This window comes from Nerophis lumbriciformis, linkage group LG22 (genome assembly GCF_033978685.3).
Source record: "Nerophis lumbriciformis linkage group LG22, RoL_Nlum_v2.1, whole genome shotgun sequence".
NCBI classification, from domain to species: Eukaryota; Metazoa; Chordata; class Actinopteri; order Syngnathiformes; family Syngnathidae; genus Nerophis; species Nerophis lumbriciformis.
In genome coordinates this window covers 7,692,576-7,712,458 of record NC_084569.2, presented here as the reverse complement: position 1 = coordinate 7,712,458, position 19,883 = coordinate 7,692,576, and the positions used below count along the sequence as shown (strand labels likewise).

Here is a 19,883-nt window from a genome sequence, read left to right as displayed (position 1 = left end):
GACGACAGGCTGTCCTCACTCAGGTCCGCACGGTCCTGGAGGCGGCGTGCCTTAAGTCCGGCTGGAAATCGGTAGAAATTCGAGAGAATGGTTGTCCCGGGAGATTTGCGGGAGAGGCACTAAAATTCGGGAGTTTCCCGGAAAATTCGGGAGGGTTGGCAAGTATGCAAATACCTACAAATTATCATTAGGTTAAGCATAAAAATGCATTATGTTGAAGCTTCAAATTGATGATGGTTGACTCAGAATTACACCAGACATCATAAGCCAAACTGTGAGCGTGTAAATATTGTTTCCAACGTTGGGATAATGCAACATTAGTAGTTTTCTGAAACTGGGCTGTTTAGGTCTGTGACTTGGTCCCTTATAAATAAATGTGATGTACCCAACTTTCATCCAAACTCTTCTGCAAGATATTTGAGGTATTTCCCTCATCGACGTATCATACAAGTGACATTGGGGAAAGGATTCTGTGCATTATCATATGAGCCACGGGTGCTGCTGCATCTGCTCCAAGGTGGCACGCTTCTCTGGATCCAAATTCAAGCATTTCCACAGAAAATCTTCACATTCTAAACCAAGAGAAAGAGGTTTCAGCGGAAATGGTTTACTGAAACAAGAACTGCATGCCATGTCTTACCTTCTGACAGAACCCTATTCAATCGTAGCATCTGGGAAAGGAACATGGTGGTGTCAAACCGCTTTGTCCCAGCCATCAACTCAAAGAGAAGAGCACCGAGATGCCACACCGTGGTTGGACCAGCGCTGTATGTCTGTCTTAGAACATACTCTGGAGGAGCGTAACACTGGGTTCCTGCATGGAGTCCGTGCCATTGGAAAATGTCATCAAGAGATAGGTCAAAGGACGATGGAAAGGAAGCAGGAGTCCTACCGTTGTAGTTCTGGTAAGGCCCATTGGATGCAAAGCAGCTACAGCCAAAGTCGATGATCCGTACTCGAGGGACACCGGAAGTGGCCTCCAGCAGAATGTTTTCTTGCTTTAAATCTCGATGGAAAACATTCACAGCGTGCATGTTGATAGCTGCGTCCACCAGCTGCTTCATGATGTTCTGAGAAGATACATAGACCTACCGTGTTCACCAAAGTCTAACAGTACGGCTCGCAACGGTAAACTCTTTAAAGGGGAACATTATCACAATTTCAGAATGGTTAAAACCATTAAAAATCTGTTCCCAGTGGCTTATTATATTTTTCGAAGTTTTTTTTCAAAATTTTACCCATCACGCAATATCCCTAAAAAAAGCTTCAAAGTGCCTGATTTTAACCATCGTTATATACACCCGTCCATTTTCCTGTGACGTCACATAGTGATGCCAACACAAACAAACATGGCGGAAAGAACAGCAAGCTATAGCGACATTAGCTCGGATTCAGACTCGGATTTCAGCGGTTTAAGCGATTCAACAGATTACGAATGTATTGAAACGGATGGTTGTAGTGTGGAGGCAGGTAGCGAAAACTAAATTGAAGAAGAAACTGAAGCCATTGAGCCATATCGGTTTGAACCGTATGCAAGCAAAACCGACGAAAACGACACGACAGCCAGCGACACGGGAGAAAGCGAGGACGAATTCGGCGATCGCCTTCTAACCAACGATTGGTATGTGTTTGTTTGGCATTAAAGGAAACTAACAACTATGAACTAGGTTTACAGCATATGAAATACATTTGGCAACAACATGCACTTTGAGAGTGCAAACAGCCCAATTTTCATCAATTAATATATTCTGTAGACATACCTTCATGTCAGCAGGCCAGGGAAGCTAGGGTCGATATTCTTCTCTTGATCATCTTCGGGACGGTGTGAGCCAAGACATCCAGGGGGTTTAGCTCGCTCGTCTGCGGGAACAAACTGCCGCCATTGCTTGCCGTGCTACCGAGGTCCTTTGTCCCTGAATTGCTCACACACTCCGGCAGATTCAACGGGGGTCTGGCGGCAGATTTCTTTGACTTTATCGTCGGAAATGCATCTGCTTTGAGTGTCGCAGGATATCCACACATTCTTGCCATCTCTGTCGTAGCATAGCTTTCGTCGGTAAAGTGTGCGGAACAAACGTCCAATTTCTTGCCACTTTCGCATCTTTGGGCCACTGGTGCAACTTGAATCCGTCCCTGTTCGTGTTGTTACACCCTCCGACAACACACCGACGAGGCATGATGTCTCCAAGGTACGGAAAACAGTCGAAAAAACGGAAAATAACAGAGCTGATTTGACTCGGTGTTTGAGAAAATGGCGGATTGCTTCCCGATGTGACGTCACGTTGTTATTAGAAAGGCGTTTAATTCGCCAAAATTCACCCATTTAGACTTCGGAAATCGGTTAAAAAAATATATGATCTTTTTTCTGCAACATCAAGGTATATATTGACGCTTACATAGGTCTGGTGTAGAGATGCGCGGATAGGCAATTATTTCATCCGCAACCGCATGACAAAAGTCGTCAACCATCCGCATCCACCCGAATTAACATTTAATCAACACCGCACCCGCCCGCACCCGCCCGCACCCGCCCGTTGTTATATATCTAATATAGACGATGCAAGGCATAAGTGAGGTTATAAAGCTTTTGCCTGTTAAAGAAAGGAGACTGATCCAATGCAGCAATCATCTGGGAGCCGCGCTGAGCGCACCTCCAAGCGCGTGGAGGTGCGATGTCCCTCGCACCCGGGCTCGCGCCCGAGGCTTCAGCACCATCCATTTTCAGGGCTAGTTGATTCGGCAGGTGGGTTGTTACACACTCCTTAGCGGGTTCCGACTTCCATGGCCACCGTCCTGCTGTCTATATATCAACCAACACCTTTTCTGGGGTCTGATGAGCGTCGGCATCGGGCGCCTTAACCCGGCGTTCGGTTCATCCCGCAGCGCCAGTTCTGCTTGCCCCACCCCTTTCGTGAGCGCACTGCGCGCGGAGTGACCCCTGTTACGCGCCCCAGGCAACGGGGGTGGCGGGCAGGTAAGCTGCGCGGGCGGAGCGCGCGGAGTGCGCGAAGTGACCCTTGTTACGAGCCCCCGGCCACGGGGGTGGCGGGCAGGTAAGCTGCTTACCTGCTGCGCGTGACGCCGGCCGCGGCGAAGGCGGACGAGGCGGGGTGTCGTGCGGTGGTGACCCTGGACGTGCGTCGGGCCCTTCTCGCGGATCCCCTCAGCTACGGCTCCCGGTGGGGCCCTCTCGGGGGAAGGGGCCTCGGTCCCGGACCCCGGCGAGGCGTCCCTTCTCCGCTCCGTAAAAGTGTCCATCTCTTTTTTTTTTTCTTCTTCTGTTGTGGCATATGCTGCAGGTGCCTGCTCGTTTTTCGTATGTGGGTAACAACATTTAACTATGTAAATATATTTCCAAATTGGTTTAACTGCCACCCGCCTGAATCTATTTAAAATCTAATTTTTTTTTATTTCAACCGCCCGACCCGACCCGCGGATAAAATCTAATTTTTTTTTATTTCAACCGCCCGAACCGCGGATAATCCGCGGACTCCGCGGTTGTGTCCGCAAACCGCGCATCTCTAGTCTGGTGATAATGTTCCCCTTTAAAAAGCTTACAGAAACAACGATGGCAATGATTCCACAATGTAAAGAACAAACCATACACTAGCCTAATACTACCTACAATCAGTACCCAACAAAATAGTGCGCAATAGTGGAAGGGTGTGCTCCAATCTGTACCTGTGCCTCATACTCCTGCAGGGTGCCAAGTCGACATCGAGTAATGTACGTGAACAGGTCCACAGATGGCACCGGTCTCTCCATGACCAGAACAATATCGTGCTCCAGATCGTATTTGTTCAACAATGACACAACTGCAGATTGTCCCTTAGAATTCTTTTTAATCGACGCTTGTAGCATAAGTAATGCCTCTACAGGGATGTCTTTCTTCAATCCGTTGATGTTCTGTAGGATGAAACAAACACTTTTAACCAAAACTCACAATCCTCTGATAATCGATGCATTACCAAAGCCAGGGAGACTTACCAATAGGACACATTTGACCTCTTTGGGTATGTACTTGATTGCAACCTATGAGATAACATTTTAGACGTTATAATTGTTTTGTTTTGTATGGTATAACACTCACCGGAAAGTAATCGGTCTTCCTGTAACCAGCATAAACTGATCCGAAGCCTCCTTCGCCAAGCTTCTCAAGTTGGTGATATTTCTGGGCAAACAAGGCTGCACAGACACATTCACTTCAATACCAAGCCTATGTTTTGTCAATTGGTCTGGAGCTTTTAATGATACATACAACGGATTATGTTTTACCTCGATTGGTTGCGACTTGTTGGGTGGTTGATGGATCGTTGTACCTGGGTGGGATGACGTCACTCCTCTCACTCGATGTCTCTGTCTTTTTCTCCCCAAAGAACACCAAGGACAACTTAGTGGGTATTCCACTCTGGTCCCTTAAGAGGGTATCCAGTGTTGCTGGCAAAGTTTTCACACACCTCTCCATAAGGATATCTGTACATTTGGTCTCTCCTTCCTCACACACCTTAGAGGATTGAGTCCTTGGTTTATTTACAAATGTCTCTGGTTTTGCACTAGATATTGTCTTCATCCTTTTAATTGAACCGCTTTTCACAAGTCCCTCGGTTGGTTTCTTTTGAAAGGTCGCTGGTTCTGGACTGAACTTTCTCCTTGTCCCTTTAACCAGCATAGCCTTTTTAGAATCCTCAGAATGTTTATCCCCTGGCTTCTTTGTGAGGGTCTGTGGTTCTGTGTTAAGCGTTCTCTTTTTCCCTTTTGAAGATGCTGATTTCATAGACTCCTCATTGTCTTTACCACTCAGCCTCATTGTGTCAGTCTCTGGGTTTGTGCCTGACTTTCTCCGAGTCCCTTTACTCCTCACACTCTTTGTAGACCTGTCAGTAGTTGTCCCTTTGTCATTCTTTGTGAGTATCTCTGTTTCTTTGCCGTAGTTTCCTCTGGTATTTTTAACCGTCAAGCACCCTTCTTGTGGTTTACTTTTCTGCTTCTTTGGAGCGTATTCTGGGGCCTTTTTAGATCCCCCAGCCATGTTTATAAGGGTCTCTCGTTTTTCTGTGGACCTACTCCTGGCCCCCTTCGCCATCACACCAGTACCATTCCTCTTTGATTTTGTTTCCAATCGTTTGGTGCCTTTAGTCTTTACTGACATGTGAAGTCTATGCCAGCTCTGCTTCATTTTGACAGTCTTATTTTGAGATTTTGCATCAGCCTTCCAATTGTTCCTTTCAAACTGTCCAGAATCATCTGCTACCTCTTTTGGATCACTAGTACTTGGTAATGGGACATAATTGCTAAGTGGTCCCACACCGCAATCTTCCACCAAGATGGTAAAATCTTTATTTTCTACAGGTGAGAGAGACAACTTTTACAAACCCCAAAACCAGTGAAGTTGGCACGTTGTGTAAATGGTAAATAAAAACAGAATACAATGATTTGCAAATCCTTTTCAACTTATATTCAATTGAATAGACTGCCAAGACAAGATACTTATGGTTTGAACTGGAAAACTTAATTTTTTGCAAATATTAGCTAATTTGAAATTTGATGCCTGCAACATGTTTCAACAAAGCTGGCAAAAAAGACTGAAAAAGTTGAGGAATGCTCATCAAACACTTATTTGGAACATGCCACAGGTGAACAGGCTAATTGGGAACAGGTGGGTGCCATGATTGGGTATTGTCGGAGGCAGATATTTACATATATCCGTATTTGAGTGTTACTTCTTCATTTTCATAATCATATTACAAAACAGCTAGTGTTCTTCCAATTGTGGTCTTTTGGTCGTCTGCAAGTACTGTGTGCTAACCTTGACTTTGGAATGTAAGGAGGAGAGATACTCCTTTTCCTTATCTGTTCCTGTGTCCAGCTGCGGAGGACAATGGGCATGTGTTTGGGCTAGAGAGAGAGACAAGACAACGAAGGTGGGAGGGAGAGACACTTAGTAGAAGAGAAAGTTTCCATATTTTTAGATCAGACCATCTTAGCTGCGCGATTGAATGTTCTATGCTGGACTGGTCTCATTATATTTCCAAAGCTTTGGAGATAAAATGACAAAATACCTATTGTGTCTCTGGTGGTTCTTCTACTCAGCTTTCAGTGTCATAAAGAGCTTGGGAGCGACCAGAAACTTGAATTCCCTGGGAGGAACAACTGGTCCAAAAGCAACGGTATAAAAGCAGCTTCCATGAAAAGCTCAGTCATTCACAAACAAGGATGGGGCGAGGGTCACCATTTTCTGAACAAATGTGTGAGCAAATTGTCCAACAGTTTAAGAACAACATTTCTCAACCAGCTATTGCAAGGAATTTCAGGATTTCCCCATCTACGGTCTGTAATATCATCAAAAGGTTCAAAGAATCTGCAGAAATCACTGCACGTAACATTGAATGCCCGTGACCTTGGATCCCTGCATCAAAAACCGACATCAGTGTGTAAAGGATATCACCACATGGGCTCAGGAACACTTCAGAAAACCACTGTCAGTAACTACAGTTTGTCGCTACATCTGTGAGTGCAAGTTAAAACTCTACTATGCAAAGCAAAAGCCATTTATCAACAATACCCAGAAATGCCGCCGGCTTCGCTGGGCCTGAGCTCATCTAAGATGGACTGATGCGAAGTGGAAAAGTGTTCTGTGGTGTGGCGAGTCTACATTTCAAATTGTTTTTGGAAACTGTGGACGTCGTGTCCTCCGGAACAAAGAGGAAAAGAAGCATCTGGATTGTTAGTTGAAAAGCCAGCATCTGTGATGGTATGGGGGTGAATTAGTGCCCAAGGCATGGGTAACTTACACATCTGTGAAGGCCCCATTAAGGCTGAAAGGTACATACAGGTTTTGGAGCGACATGTGTTGCCATCCAAGCAACGATATCGTGGACGCCCCTGCTTATTTCAGCAAGACATTGCCAAGGCACGTGTTACAACAGCGTGGCTTCATAGTAAAAGAGTGCGGGTACTAGACTGGCCTGCCTGTAGTCCAGACCTGTCTCCCATTGAAAATGTGTGAAGCCTAAAATACCACAGCGGAGACCCCCGGACTGTTGAACAACTTAAGCTGTACATCAAGCAAGAATGGGAAAGAATTCCACCTGAGAAGCTTCAAAAATGTGTCTTCTCAGTTCCCAAAGGTTTACTGGGTGTTGTTAAAAGGAAAGGCCATGTAACACAGTGGTAAAAACGCCCCTTTGACAACTTTTTTACAGTGTGTTGTTGCCATTATAATACAAGTTAATGATTATTTGCATTAAAAAAATGTTGTTTCTCAGTGTGAACATTAAATATCTTGTCTTTGCAGTCTATTCAATTGAATATAAGTTGAAAAGGATTTGCAAATCATTGTATTCTGTTTTTATTTACGAATTACACAACGTGCAAACTTCACTGGTTTTTGGGTTTTGTACATTAAATATTAGAAGATTAACAATAACTTGGACTTTTAGCACAACTTTAAGCAACTGTGCTTCAATTCAACAACAGGATTTCAATTGAATTCCAGCAACAGCACTAGAGATGTCCGACAATATCGGCCTGCCGATATTATCGGCCGATAAATGCTTTTAAAATGTAATATCGGAAATTATCGGTATCGTTTTTTTTATTATCGGTATCAATTTTTTTTTTTATGTTTCTGTTTTTTATTAAATCAACATAAAAAACACAAGATACACTTACAATTAGTGCACCAACCCAAAAAACCTCCCTCCCCCATTCTGTTATTAATATTGTGGTTCCTACATTATATATCAATATATATCAATACAGTCTGCAAGGGATACAGTCCGTAAGCACACATGATTGTGCGTGCTGCTGGTCCACTAATAGTACTAGGGATGTCCCGATCCGATATTTGGATCGGATCGGCTACCGATATTTGCCAAAAATTGCGTATCGGCAAGGCATGGGAAAATGCCGATCCAGATCCAGTTTTAAAAAAAACTCCGGTCCGTGTTTTCCAAAGCACCGATTTAAATAATACATTGCACTTTTCTGCTGCTCCCTAGTTTCCGTTCCGCATTTTCCAGCACACCTTCAACACATCCACAGGTCTGTGGATTCTCACGCAGTTGCTTTTAGCTGCTGGCATTACACGACAGGCTCTTCTCACTCTTTCCTGTGTCTCCCTCTCACAGACAGCAAGCGCACCTTCTTACACACGTCACATACTGTCACGTCATACGTCACATACGTATACGTCCTCCCCGAGCAGAGGTAGCAGCATGGCTAACGTTAGCTGTGATGCTAGCGCAGCCGTGTGACCAACGTTCTCTCTAAGGTGCTCGCCTGTGCAATTGCGCACTGCTCAAGCGTCCACTGCGCATAGCAATTATATGCCACGCACAAAATCAAATAAAAAAATAAGCGCATAACAATTTTCGACACACGGACACGACAGAGAAAACAGTTTTCGTCATCATTGTTCAAATATTATAACGTCTGTCGAGACGCTTATCTCCATTCGGTGCCACACGTCCACACCATCAAAATGCAGAGGCAAAAATTTCCAGATCAACACCGTATGAAATCATTAGTGATTTTTTTAGTTGTGATTTCCTTCTCTGCATGAAAGTTTAAAAGTAGCATATATTAATGCAGTATGAAGAAGAATGTTTTAATGTAGACATGCAAGCCTTGAAAGAAAATGTTGAAAATCAAGACTACATTTCCTGCAAATGGGTGCATTTCTACCCTATATTTTAACTTTAGATTTATTCTCATATCAAACTCTTTTGGCTGTCTTTTTGACACTTACATCCGGCGCCCCCCTCCACACCCTGGATTATAAATAATTCAATGTGATTATCTTGTGTGATGACTGTATTATGATGATAGTATATATCTGATAGTATATATCTGTATCATGAATCAATTTAAGTGGACCCCGACTTAAATAAGTTGAAAAACTTATTGGGGTGTTACCATTTAGTGGTCAATTGTACGGAATATGTACTTCACTGTGCAACCTACTAATAAAAGTCTCAATCAATCAATCAAAACACATCGAATCATCATACTGCTGTGATTATATGCATCAAGTGTTCATTCAAGGCTAAGGCAAAATATCGAGATACATATCGTGTATCGCAATATGGCTTTAAAATATCGCAATATTAAAAAAAGGCCATATCGCCCAGCCCTAGTTTCAATGATGCCATTTCTGTTTGTCATGTATAATTTTGTCTATTTTGTGTTTCTCCTTGAATAAACAGGTCAGTTTCTTGTTACCAACCATTGTGTATTATTCAAACTCCCCTAATTCAGCTGGCTAGTTGTTATCAAGAGTACTAAAACCCTTTTCAACATGATTCTGACAACTAAGTAGGCTAAATACCGTATTTTCCGCACTATAAGGCGCACCTAAAAACCACAAATTTTCTCAAAAGCTGACAGTGCGCCTTATAACCCGGTGCGCTTTATATATGGATTAATGTTAAGATTCATTTTCATAAAGTTTCGGTCTCGCAACTACGGTAAACAGCCGCCATCTTTTTTCCCCGTAGAAGAGGAAGTGCTTCTTCTTCTACGCAAGCAACCGCCAAGGTAAGCACCCGCCCCCATAGAACAGGAAGCGCTTCTTCTTCTACTGTAAGCAACCACCCGCCCGCGTAGAAGAAGAAGAAGGGCGCGAATATTACGTTTCATTTCCTTTGTGTGTTTACATCTGTAAAGACCACAAAATGGCTCCTACTAAGCGACAGGGATCCGGTTCATGAAAAGACGCAATCTCTCCATCCGCACACGGACTACTATTTCACAGCAACTGCCTAAAGACTTTCAAGAAAAGCTGGCTACTTTCCGTGCATATTGTAAAAACAAGATAGCTGAAAAAAAGATCCGGCCAGAGAACATTATCAACATGGACGAGGTTCCACTGACTTTTGATATTCCTGTGAACCGCACTGTGGAACGGGAGCACGTACGGTGAATATTCGCACCACAGGGAATGAGAAGTCATCCTTCACTGTGGTTCTAGCTTGCCATGCTAATGGCCAGAAACTTCCACCCATGGTGATATTCAAAAGGAAGACCTTGCCAAAAGAGACCTTTCCAGCCGGCGTCATCATAAAAGCTAACTCGAAGGGATGGATGAAGAAAAGATGAGCGAGTGGTTAAGGTAAGTTTACGCGAAGAGGCCGGGTGGCTTTTTTCACGCAGCTCCGTCCATGTTGATATACGACTCCATGCGCGCCCACATCACGCTGGTTTTTAATATATTATTAAAGTTTGACTGACCTATCTGACTGTTTTTTTGACATTCCTTTAGCGCAGTTAGATGCGGCTTATAACACGGGGCGGCTTATAGGTGGACAAAGTTTTGAAATATGCCGTTCATTGAAGGCGCGGCTTATAACCCAGGGCGCCTTATGGTGCGGAAAATACGGTAACTTTAAACTTCAATACATGCTCGGATAGGCCAGTATCGGTCAGTATCGGTCAGTATCGGTATCGGATCGGAAATACAAAAACAATATCGGTATCGGATCGGAAGTGCAAAAACCTGGATCGGGACATCCCTAAATAGTACTAACGTTTAACAGTTAATTTTACTCATTTTCATTAATTAGTAGTTTCTATGTAACTGTTTTTATATTGTTTTTAATTTATTTTTTTATTCAAGAAAATGTTTTTAATTTATTTATCTTATTTTATTATTATTTTTAAAAAAGGACCTTATCTTCACCATACCTGGTTGTCCAAATTAGGCATAACAATGTGTTAATTCCACGACAGTATATATTGGTATCGGTAATTAAGAGTTGGACAATATCGGAATATCGGCAAAAAAGCCATTATCGGACATCCCTAAACAGCACATTTGTTTTATATTCCTGTTAAAACAAGAAAACATGAAATTAATTAAAATTAATAGCTTTTATTTATTGGTACTATTTGTACGGTTCAAAAGATTTTAAAATGCACCATTTTTTTCTCTCAAAGAACAAGATTCAAAATAGATTAGAAAACATTATTTGGGATATAAATTACAATTAGTGGTTGTCTTGGCTCTTGGTCTCAGATTGACATGCAACCGTTTATGATTGTAAGTTATGTTAAATATGTCAATGTTAAACCTTTAAAAATGCTCAAACTTGTCCAAAAATGAAACAGGGGAGCATTTGTGTGAATATCATACTTGCCAACCCTCCCGGATTTTCCTGGGATACTCCCGAAATTCAGCGCCTCTCCCGAAAACCTCCCGGGACAAATTTTCTCCCGAAAATCTCCCGAAATTCAGGCGGAGCTGGAGGCCACGCCCCCTGCAGCTCCATGCGGACCTGAGTGACGTGTGACAGCCTGTTGTACATGCATATGTGACCCACCCATAATGTGTCACATTTTTGTGTTGATTTATTCATTTTATTTTGTGGTTTGAATTCGTTTTTGGAGCTGTCATTACACATTTATCAGTATTCACATTGGTCAGTAGGGGGCAGTAGGGCGTTTCTTCCCAATTGAATGCTATCACCTGCAGACCGGAAGTGTCTTGTCATTCTGATGAGCGCGACCAGTCTGTGAACAATTGAAACGTCCTGTGTGCTTTTTTCCTCCTGTATAACAGGTTAGTTTTGGTGAATCAACTCACTGAATAATATCCATGTGATCTTTATAAGTTTAAGTACACATTCTGATGGTGGAGCCTAACTCTAAAGTGTTTGTGAGTTGTAGTTTGTATTTGTGAATGAATCCAGCGCACAGCTGCAGTAATCAATACAAAATGGCTATGTGAGTGCGCAATATTTATGTAGGAACTTCTGATCCTAATTCAGACTCCCAAATTAGAGCTCTCGTTTTCTTATTGATTTTATAATGTATATTTGTATAATGTGTGTGTTCTGAAATAGTGACAGAAAATAGAACAAGGATGGACAATTCAACCCTTAACTCAACAATGAGTAGATGAGTGTTATGTGTGTGTATAGGTGTAAATAAATGAACACTGAAATGCAAGTATTTATTTTATGTTTATATATATATATATATATATATATATATATATATATATATATATATATATATATATATATATATATATATAGCTAGAATTCACTGAAAGTCAAGTATTTCTTATATATATATATATATATATATATATATATATATATATATATATATATATATATATATATATATATAGTATATATATATCAGTTGTCTACCAATCTAAGGTAATACGCAAGGACATTAACACATCCGACACATATGTAGGATTAACCGAGGGAGAATTCAAAACCAGATGGAACAATCACAAGGCTTCTTTCAGGAACAAAAACCTGCGAAATACCACAGAACTCAGCAAACACATTTGGACCTCAAAGACAATAATGTTGAATATTCAATAACATGGCAAATTCTTGCATCCAGCACACCTTACAATAGTGGTAATAAAAGATGCAACCTATGCTTGAAAGAGAAACTGTTTATTATTTACCGTCCAGACCTGTCATCCCTCAACAAGCGCAGCGAAATTGTAACAACATGCCGCCATAGACGGAAACGCCTCCTAGGTAACACATGAGCCAATCACCACGCCCCTAGGCCAGCCTGTACCCACCCACTCTGTGCCCTATATAAACCATGGTATGCGAATGCTCCCATTAAAATCTCCTGACGATTGAGGGTACCCCCCCTCATGAAACAGGCCTGTAGAGATGAAATAGTCTTGTGATTTTTTTCCCACACATACATATATATATATATATATATATATATATATATATATATCTTAACCACGCCCCCCGCCCCACCCCCGACCACGCCCCCGCCCCCACTCCCCACCTCCCGAAATCGGAGGTCTCAAGGTTGGCAAGTATGGTGAATATGGAAACTGAATAATGTGCATAATAAGTGGGAAGAGTTGGGGGAAAAGGTTAACTCGGGAGGATTTTCAGCATCGATTTTCAAAGCAACGACGACATGATGAGCGTTTTCCTTGAAGATCTTAAACCGGGGCGTAACGCACCTGAGTTGCTGTCAGAGGACGAAGGCTTGTCGTCATCCATGTTGCTTCATCGTGTGTGCATCTCGGGGATCGTATTCCGCCGCGGTAATCGCGTATTTTTCGAAAACCTCATATAAAATCAAACAAGCGAGCGGACGGGCGTCGGATTTTGATATTGTCGCGGCTTCCATTCCTTGACATGGGACACGATAACAAATAAACATCAATGTCACCACAAGTTGAAGGTGATGTCATCAAAGCCCAATATAGTCATGTTTTACTTGCCCGGGCTTAAAACTGCCGATGACAACATAAAGAATGATGTTTTTTTTGTTTGTTTTTATATTGCCAAAAATATCGGAGGCTTTTTGTTTACAATGCGTGTTATATTTTAAGCATGAAAAAAACACCTCTAGCTTTTCTACAGCTTATCAGACCTGCTCCCCTTCCCTGAATTAAACATGCCTAAACCAAGAAATCAAAATAGATTTTGATTATAGATGACTGATCATTACATCACAATTTTTTTGTTGAACAACTTGGCAAGTTTCACTGCAATAAGGCACTTTTGGTAGCCATCCACAAGCTTCTGCTTGAATTTTTGACCACTCCTCTTGACAAAATTGGTGCAGTTTGTCATGTCTGTGTAATCATGTTTTGTCTTAGTCATGTTTTGTTTAGTTATTGGACTCTTTAGTTTCTGGCTTTTCACTCCCTTGTCTTGTTTCCATGATTACCCATTAGTTTCACCTGTTCCACGTTTGGACTCATTGTGCACTCTTGTTTATCACCATAACAACCCATTAGTTTTCACCTGTCACGTCACGCACCTGTTTCACGTTTTGAGTCACGCACCTGTTTTCGTTAATCATGTCTGTAGTATTTAAGTTCATTGTTTTCAGTTTGTCTTTCTGGTGACATCTCCACATGTATGCTTCTGCACATTTCTGACTCTTTTTTCATGTCCATCGTTCACGCTGTTCCTTTTTGTCCATACAAAGTAAGTTTTGTTTATTATTGCCACAGTTAGTGTTTTTTGTTGTTCATAGTTTTGTTGTTCATAGTGTTGTTTACTTCCTTGTTTTGTATTTATAGTGTTTAAATAAAAATGTACCTGCATTCCCGTCTTGCCCGAGCCAACTTTCCGTTGCCTTCGAGAAAAACTAAACCCCACAACCAAGTCATGACACAGTTCAGCTAAATTTGTTTGTTTTCTGACATGGACTTGTTTCTTCAGCATTGTCCACACTTTTAAGTCAGGACTTTGGGAAGGCCATTCTAAAACCTTAGCCTGATTTAGCCATTCCTTTACCACTTTTGACATGTGTTTGGGGTCTTGGTCCTGTTGGAACACCCAACTGCGCCCAAGACCCAACCTCCGGGCTGATGATTTTAGCTTCACCTTAGTGTAGTCCATAGTGGATCTAACATAATAGTGTGAGAGTCCAGTCCATAGTGGGTCTAGCATAATAGTGTGAGAGTCCAGTCCATAGTGGATCTAACATAATAGTGAGAGTCCAGTCCATAGTGGGTCTAGCATAATAGTGTGAGAGTCCAGTCCATAGTGGATCTAACATAATAGTGTGAGAGTCCAGTCCATAGTGGATCTAAAATAATATTGTGAAAGTCCAGTCCATAGTGGATCTAACATAATAGTGTGAGAGTCCAGTACATAGTGGATCTAACATAATAGTGTGAGAGTCCAGTCCATAGTGGATCTAACATAATAGTGAGAGCCCAGCCCATAGTGGATCTAACATAATATTGTGAGAGTCCAGTCCATAGTGGATCTAACATAATAGTGAGTGTCCAGTCCATAGTGGATCTAACATAATAGTATGAGAGTCCAGTCCATAGTGGATCTAAAATAATATTGTGAAAGTCCAGTCCATAGTGGATCTAACATAATAGTGTGAGAGTCCAGTCCATAGTGGATCTAACATAATAGTGTGAGAGTCCAGTCCATAGTGGATCTAACATAATATTGTGAAAGTCCAGTCCATAGAGGTCCTGAAGCTGACGGCCTGGTCTTCGGAGAACAACCTCGCTCTCAACACCAGCAAGACCAGAGAGATCATCGTCGACTTCAGGAGGAGCAGCACCGACCCTGCCCCCCTCTACATCAACGGCGAGCGTGTAGAGAGGGTCCACACCTTCAGGTACCTTGGAGTCCACATCTCTAATGACTTCTCCTGGACAGTCAACACCACATCAATCATCAAGAAGGCTCAGCAGCGGCTACACTTCCTTAGAGTCCTCGGGAAGTACAACCTGAAGCCTGACCTGCTGCTGACCTTCTTCCGCTCGTCCATCGAGAGCCTGCTGACCTACTGTATTACGGTATGGTACGGCAGCTGCACTGCAGCAGACAGGGAGAGGCTGCAAAGAGTGGTCAAGACGGCTCAGAAGATCATCGGCCGCCCTCTCCCCTCTCTGACGGACATCTACACCTCCCGCTGCCTCAACAGAGCCAGTGCCATCATCAAAGACAGCACCCACCCTGGCTCTGACCTGTTCCACCTGCTGCCCTCTGGGAAGCGCTACAGGTGCATTAAAACCAAAACAAACAGGCTAAAGAACAGCTTCTTCCCCAGGGCCATAACCATCCTGAACGGACTGCCCCATTGTCCCTCATAACTGCCTTCTCTTCGGTGCAACAACCCATTCCACCAACCACCCTGTTTTTGTTTTGTTTTTTCATGTATATATTCATTTCACACCATATTCATTGCACTTCTACATTTTTTATATTTCTATATATTTCCACATGGTTTTTCTAGCATGCACACATCGCACTGTATGGAATGGCCTCAATCTCGTTACCTTGCGTAATGACAATAAAGCTGATTCTGATTCTGATTCTGATCTAACATAACAGTGTGAGAGTCCAGTCCATAGTGGATCTAACATAATAGTGTGAGAGTCCAGTCCATAGTGGATCTTACATAATAGTGTGAGAGTCTAGTCCATAGTGGATCTAACATAATATTGTGAGAGTCCAGTCCATAGTGGATCTAAGATAATAGTGAGTGTCCAGTCCATAGTGGATCTAACATAATAGTGTGAGAGTCCAGTCCATAGTGGATCTAACATAATAGTGAGAGTCCAGTCCATAGTGTATCTAACATAATAGTGTGAGAGTCCAGTCTATAGTGGATCTAACATAATAGTGTGAGAGTCCAGTCCATAGTGGATCTAACATAATAGCGTGAGAGTCCAGTCCATACTGGATCTAACATAATATTGTGAGAGTCCAGTCCATAGTGGATCTAACATAATAGTGTGAGAGTCCAATCCATGGTGGATCTAACATAACAGTGTGAGAGTCCAGTCCATAGTGGATCTAACATAATAGTGTGAGAGTCCAGTCCATAGTGGATCTAACATAATAGTGTGAGAGTCCAGTCCATAGTGGATCTAACATAATAGTGATAGTCCAGTCCATAGTGGATCTAACATAATAGTGAGAGTCCAGTCCATAGTGGATCTAACATAATAGTGAGAGTCCAGTCCATAGTGTATCTAACATAATAGTGAGAGTCCAGTCCATAGTGTATCTAACATAATAGTGAGAGTCTAGTCCATAGTGTATCTAACATAATAGTGTGAGAGTCCAGTCTATAGTGGATCTAACATAATAGTGTGAGAGTCCAGTCCATAGTGGATCTAACATAATAGCGTGAGAGTCCAGTCCATACTGGATCTAACATAATATTGTGAGAGTCCAGTCCATAGTGGATCTAACATAATAGTGTGAGAGTCCAGTCCATAGTGGATCTAACATAATAGTGTGAGAGTCCAGTCCATAGTGGATCTAACATAATAGTGATAGTCCAGTCCATAGTGGATCTAACATAATAGTGAGAGTCCAGTCCATAGTGGATCTAACATAATATTGAGAGTCCAGTCCATAGTGGATCTAACATAATAGTGTGAGTCCAGTCCATAGTGGATCTAACATAATAGTGTGAGTCCAGTCCATTGTGGATCTAACATAATAGTGAGAGTCCAGTCCATAGTGGATCTAACAAAATAGTGAGAGTCCAGTCCATAGTGGATCTAACATAATAGTGTGAGAGTCCAGTCCATAGTGGATCTAACATAATATTGTGAGAGTCCACTCCATAGTGGATCTAACATAATAGTGAAAGTCCAGTCTATAGTGGGGCCAACAGGAAACCATCCCGAGCGGAGACGGGTCAGCAATGCAGATTGATGCACAGGCGAGCGGTCCACCCCGGGTCCTGACTCTGGACAGCCAGCACTTCATCCATGGCCACATATAAATCAACTTTGATTGATTGATTGATTGATTGATTGATTGATTCATGCGGAGCAGTCTATGTATGCAAACAGTGTGAAACACATCCAAATATTTATATCTGCTTTGGTAAATGCAAAAACATACTTACTAGAGCTCGGCGTAGAAACAAATACTCTAGTGTCTGCTAGCCTGAGTCACAAAAAAACAACAACTTATTTGTCCGTGTGATTCCATGCTGGCTACCACGGTGACATGAGGGCGGTGTAACATTCTGCAGTCTGGTCTGCCCTGGAACCACTGGGCCATTGCGTAACCATAAGGCTGTCTGGGTTCACTCGCAACACAAACAGCAGAAGACCCAAACAGGAGTGACACAATGACACAAACATGTCCAAAAAAAGAAGAAAAAAAAGGGCTTCGACCTTGTGAAATTGCCTTCGTATTTTCTCCCACGGCTCACAGGACGTTGCTTCAGGTCCATAGTCCATGGATTTGTCATTATTACGATAAAGACGCTGGATTCGAACGTGTGGATATGAAATATGGGAGTAAGAGCAAAGTCAGCAGGATGCGTATTGCAGGAGTTGGCACTTTCACGGTTTTTTCTCCCGAGAAATGTGAGAGAAGATCGATAGACTTGTAGTGCAATAGGGGACTCGTATTGACGGTTACCCGAGTTGACCCCACAGGTCACCAGGTGGTTCACTCTTATCGATCGGCTCAGTACACTTTGTTAGTAAAGGGGGGGAGTACACTTTGGAGGTTTCTTTCCTCCGGGTTCCTCGGACCACCAATCACCGACATGACAGCTCCTTTTCAGGGTTTTAGACACTGTTTTATTTCTCAATAAATTGTCTTGCTTTTCAGCAATTGTCTGTCTCTCTCTCGCTCTCGCTCTTGCTCCAACTCCAACACCTCGCTCCTCCCCGGCTGCTGCCTTTTAACAGGTGATCAGATAAGCAGGCCCAGGTGGGCCATCTACGCACCTGTCGCTGATCTCGCAGCGGGTCCTGGCAAAGCCGACGGCGTTTCTGGCTGTTGCATAGGAGAGTTTTAACTTGCACTTACAGATGTAGCGACCAACTGTAGTTACTGACAGTGGGTTTTTTGAAGTGTTCCTGAGCCCATGTGGTGATATCCTTTACACACTGATGTCGCTTGTTGATGCAGTACAGCCTGAGGGATCGAAGGTCACGGGCTTAGCTGCTTACGTGCAGTGATTTCTCCAGATTCTCTGAACTTTTTGATGATATTACAGACCGTAGATGGTGAAATCCCTAAATCTCTTGCAATAGCTGGTTGAGAAAGGTTTTTCTTAAACTGTTCAACAATTTGCTCACGCATTTGTTCAGAAAGTGGCGACCCTCGCCCCATCCTTGTTTGTGAATGACTGAGCAATTCATGGAATCTACTTTTATACCCAATCATGGCACCCACCTGTTCCCAATTAGCCTGCACACCTGTGGGATGTTCCAAATAAGTGTTTGATGAGCATTCCTCAACTTTATCAGTATTTATTGCCACCTTTCCCAACTTCTTTGTCACGTGTTTGTCATGGTCCGTTACCCGGATCATGGCATGATTTATGTTGGTTATGTTTCTGTTTTAGTCTGTTTCCTGGGTGCACCCTCTTTCCCGGTTTATTGTTGGTTTCCATGGGCACTGATTCTCCTCACCTGTCTTAGTTTTGCAATTAGTGTTTCCACCAGGTGTTTTGGCTAATCACTCCCCTTTATAGTTTCCTGTCACCCAGCAGTAAGTGCTGGGTCAATGTTTGCAATAGGCAACATTTACGTCCTCCTGTTTCCACGGCGACGACGCCTCCTGCTTCCACGGCGACGACGCCTCCTGCTTCCACGGCGACGACGCCTCCTGTTTCCACGGCGACGACGCCTCCTCGTGTCCGGCGGGCCGCACCACGGCGCCGCACACCTCGTCGTTTCTGGACTTTTCATGGACGCCTTTGGCGCCAACAGCAGCGACGCCCCAGACTTTGGTACAGGACTCAAAGACTGCTGAGGTTCTGGCGCCAGTCTCGTCCGCCTCCTCAACGGCCACCGACATGGCCGTTCCGAGGTCGCCCGCCTCAACGATTGCGGCGACAATCCACCTGCCGCCGCCACCTGACTTGTCCCCGGTGGCTTCGGGGACACATGGCTTGGCGGCCCACCACCAAGTCCTCCCTCCACCCTCCCGTGACTTTTGACTTTCTGGGGGTTTTTTTGTTGGGGAGGGGTTTCTAGTTTAGGACGTCTGGGATCCGTCCCTTAAGGGGGGGGTTATGTCATGATCCGTTACCCGGATCATGGCATGATTTATGTTGGTTATGTTTCTGTTTTAGTCTGTTTCCTGGGTGCACCCTCTTTCCCTGTTTATTGTTGGTTTCCATGGGCACTGATTCTCCTCACCTGTCTTAGTTTTGCAATTAGTGTTTCCACCAGGTGTTTTGGCTAATCACTCCCCTTTATAGTTTCCTGTCACCCAGCAGTAAGTGCTGGGTCAATGTTTGCAATAGGCAACATTTACGTCCTCCTGTTTTTGCTCCTCGCTCTTTATATTATTCTGCCGACCAGAATCCCCGTTTTTCACCCTTGGTGACATTTAATTTTTGTATAGCTCCACGCTTGCTAGCGTCCTCAGTTTCGTATTTTTGTCCTGCCTTTTACTTATTAAAAATACTTA

General features: G+C 43.2%; 1 protein-coding gene across 1 annotated transcript in view; it reads right to left on the bottom strand.

Annotated features, from left to right (window-relative positions):
* LOC133615104 (uncharacterized) overlaps window positions 1-13,164 on the bottom strand; it is a 13,166-nt gene extending 2 nt beyond the window's left edge. Inside the window, exons 1-8 of the mRNA XM_061973459.2 lie at window positions 12,959-13,164; window positions 4,276-5,343; window positions 4,091-4,185; window positions 3,988-4,032; window positions 3,682-3,906; window positions 893-1,070; window positions 641-814; window positions 1-572 (exon numbers count right to left, since the gene is read on the bottom strand). The exon at window positions 1-572 is cut by the window's left edge and continues 2 nt beyond it. Coding sequence (XP_061829443.1) covers window positions 481-572; window positions 641-814; window positions 893-1,070; window positions 3,682-3,906; window positions 3,988-4,032; window positions 4,091-4,185; window positions 4,276-5,343; window positions 12,959-12,998 — 1,917 coding nt within the window. The 5' untranslated portion in view covers window positions 12,999-13,164 and the 3' untranslated portion in view covers window positions 1-480. The remainder of the gene's footprint in view (window positions 573-640; window positions 815-892; window positions 1,071-3,681; window positions 3,907-3,987; window positions 4,033-4,090; window positions 4,186-4,275; window positions 5,344-12,958) is intronic.
* Window positions 13,165-19,883: the final 6,719 nt, after the last annotated feature.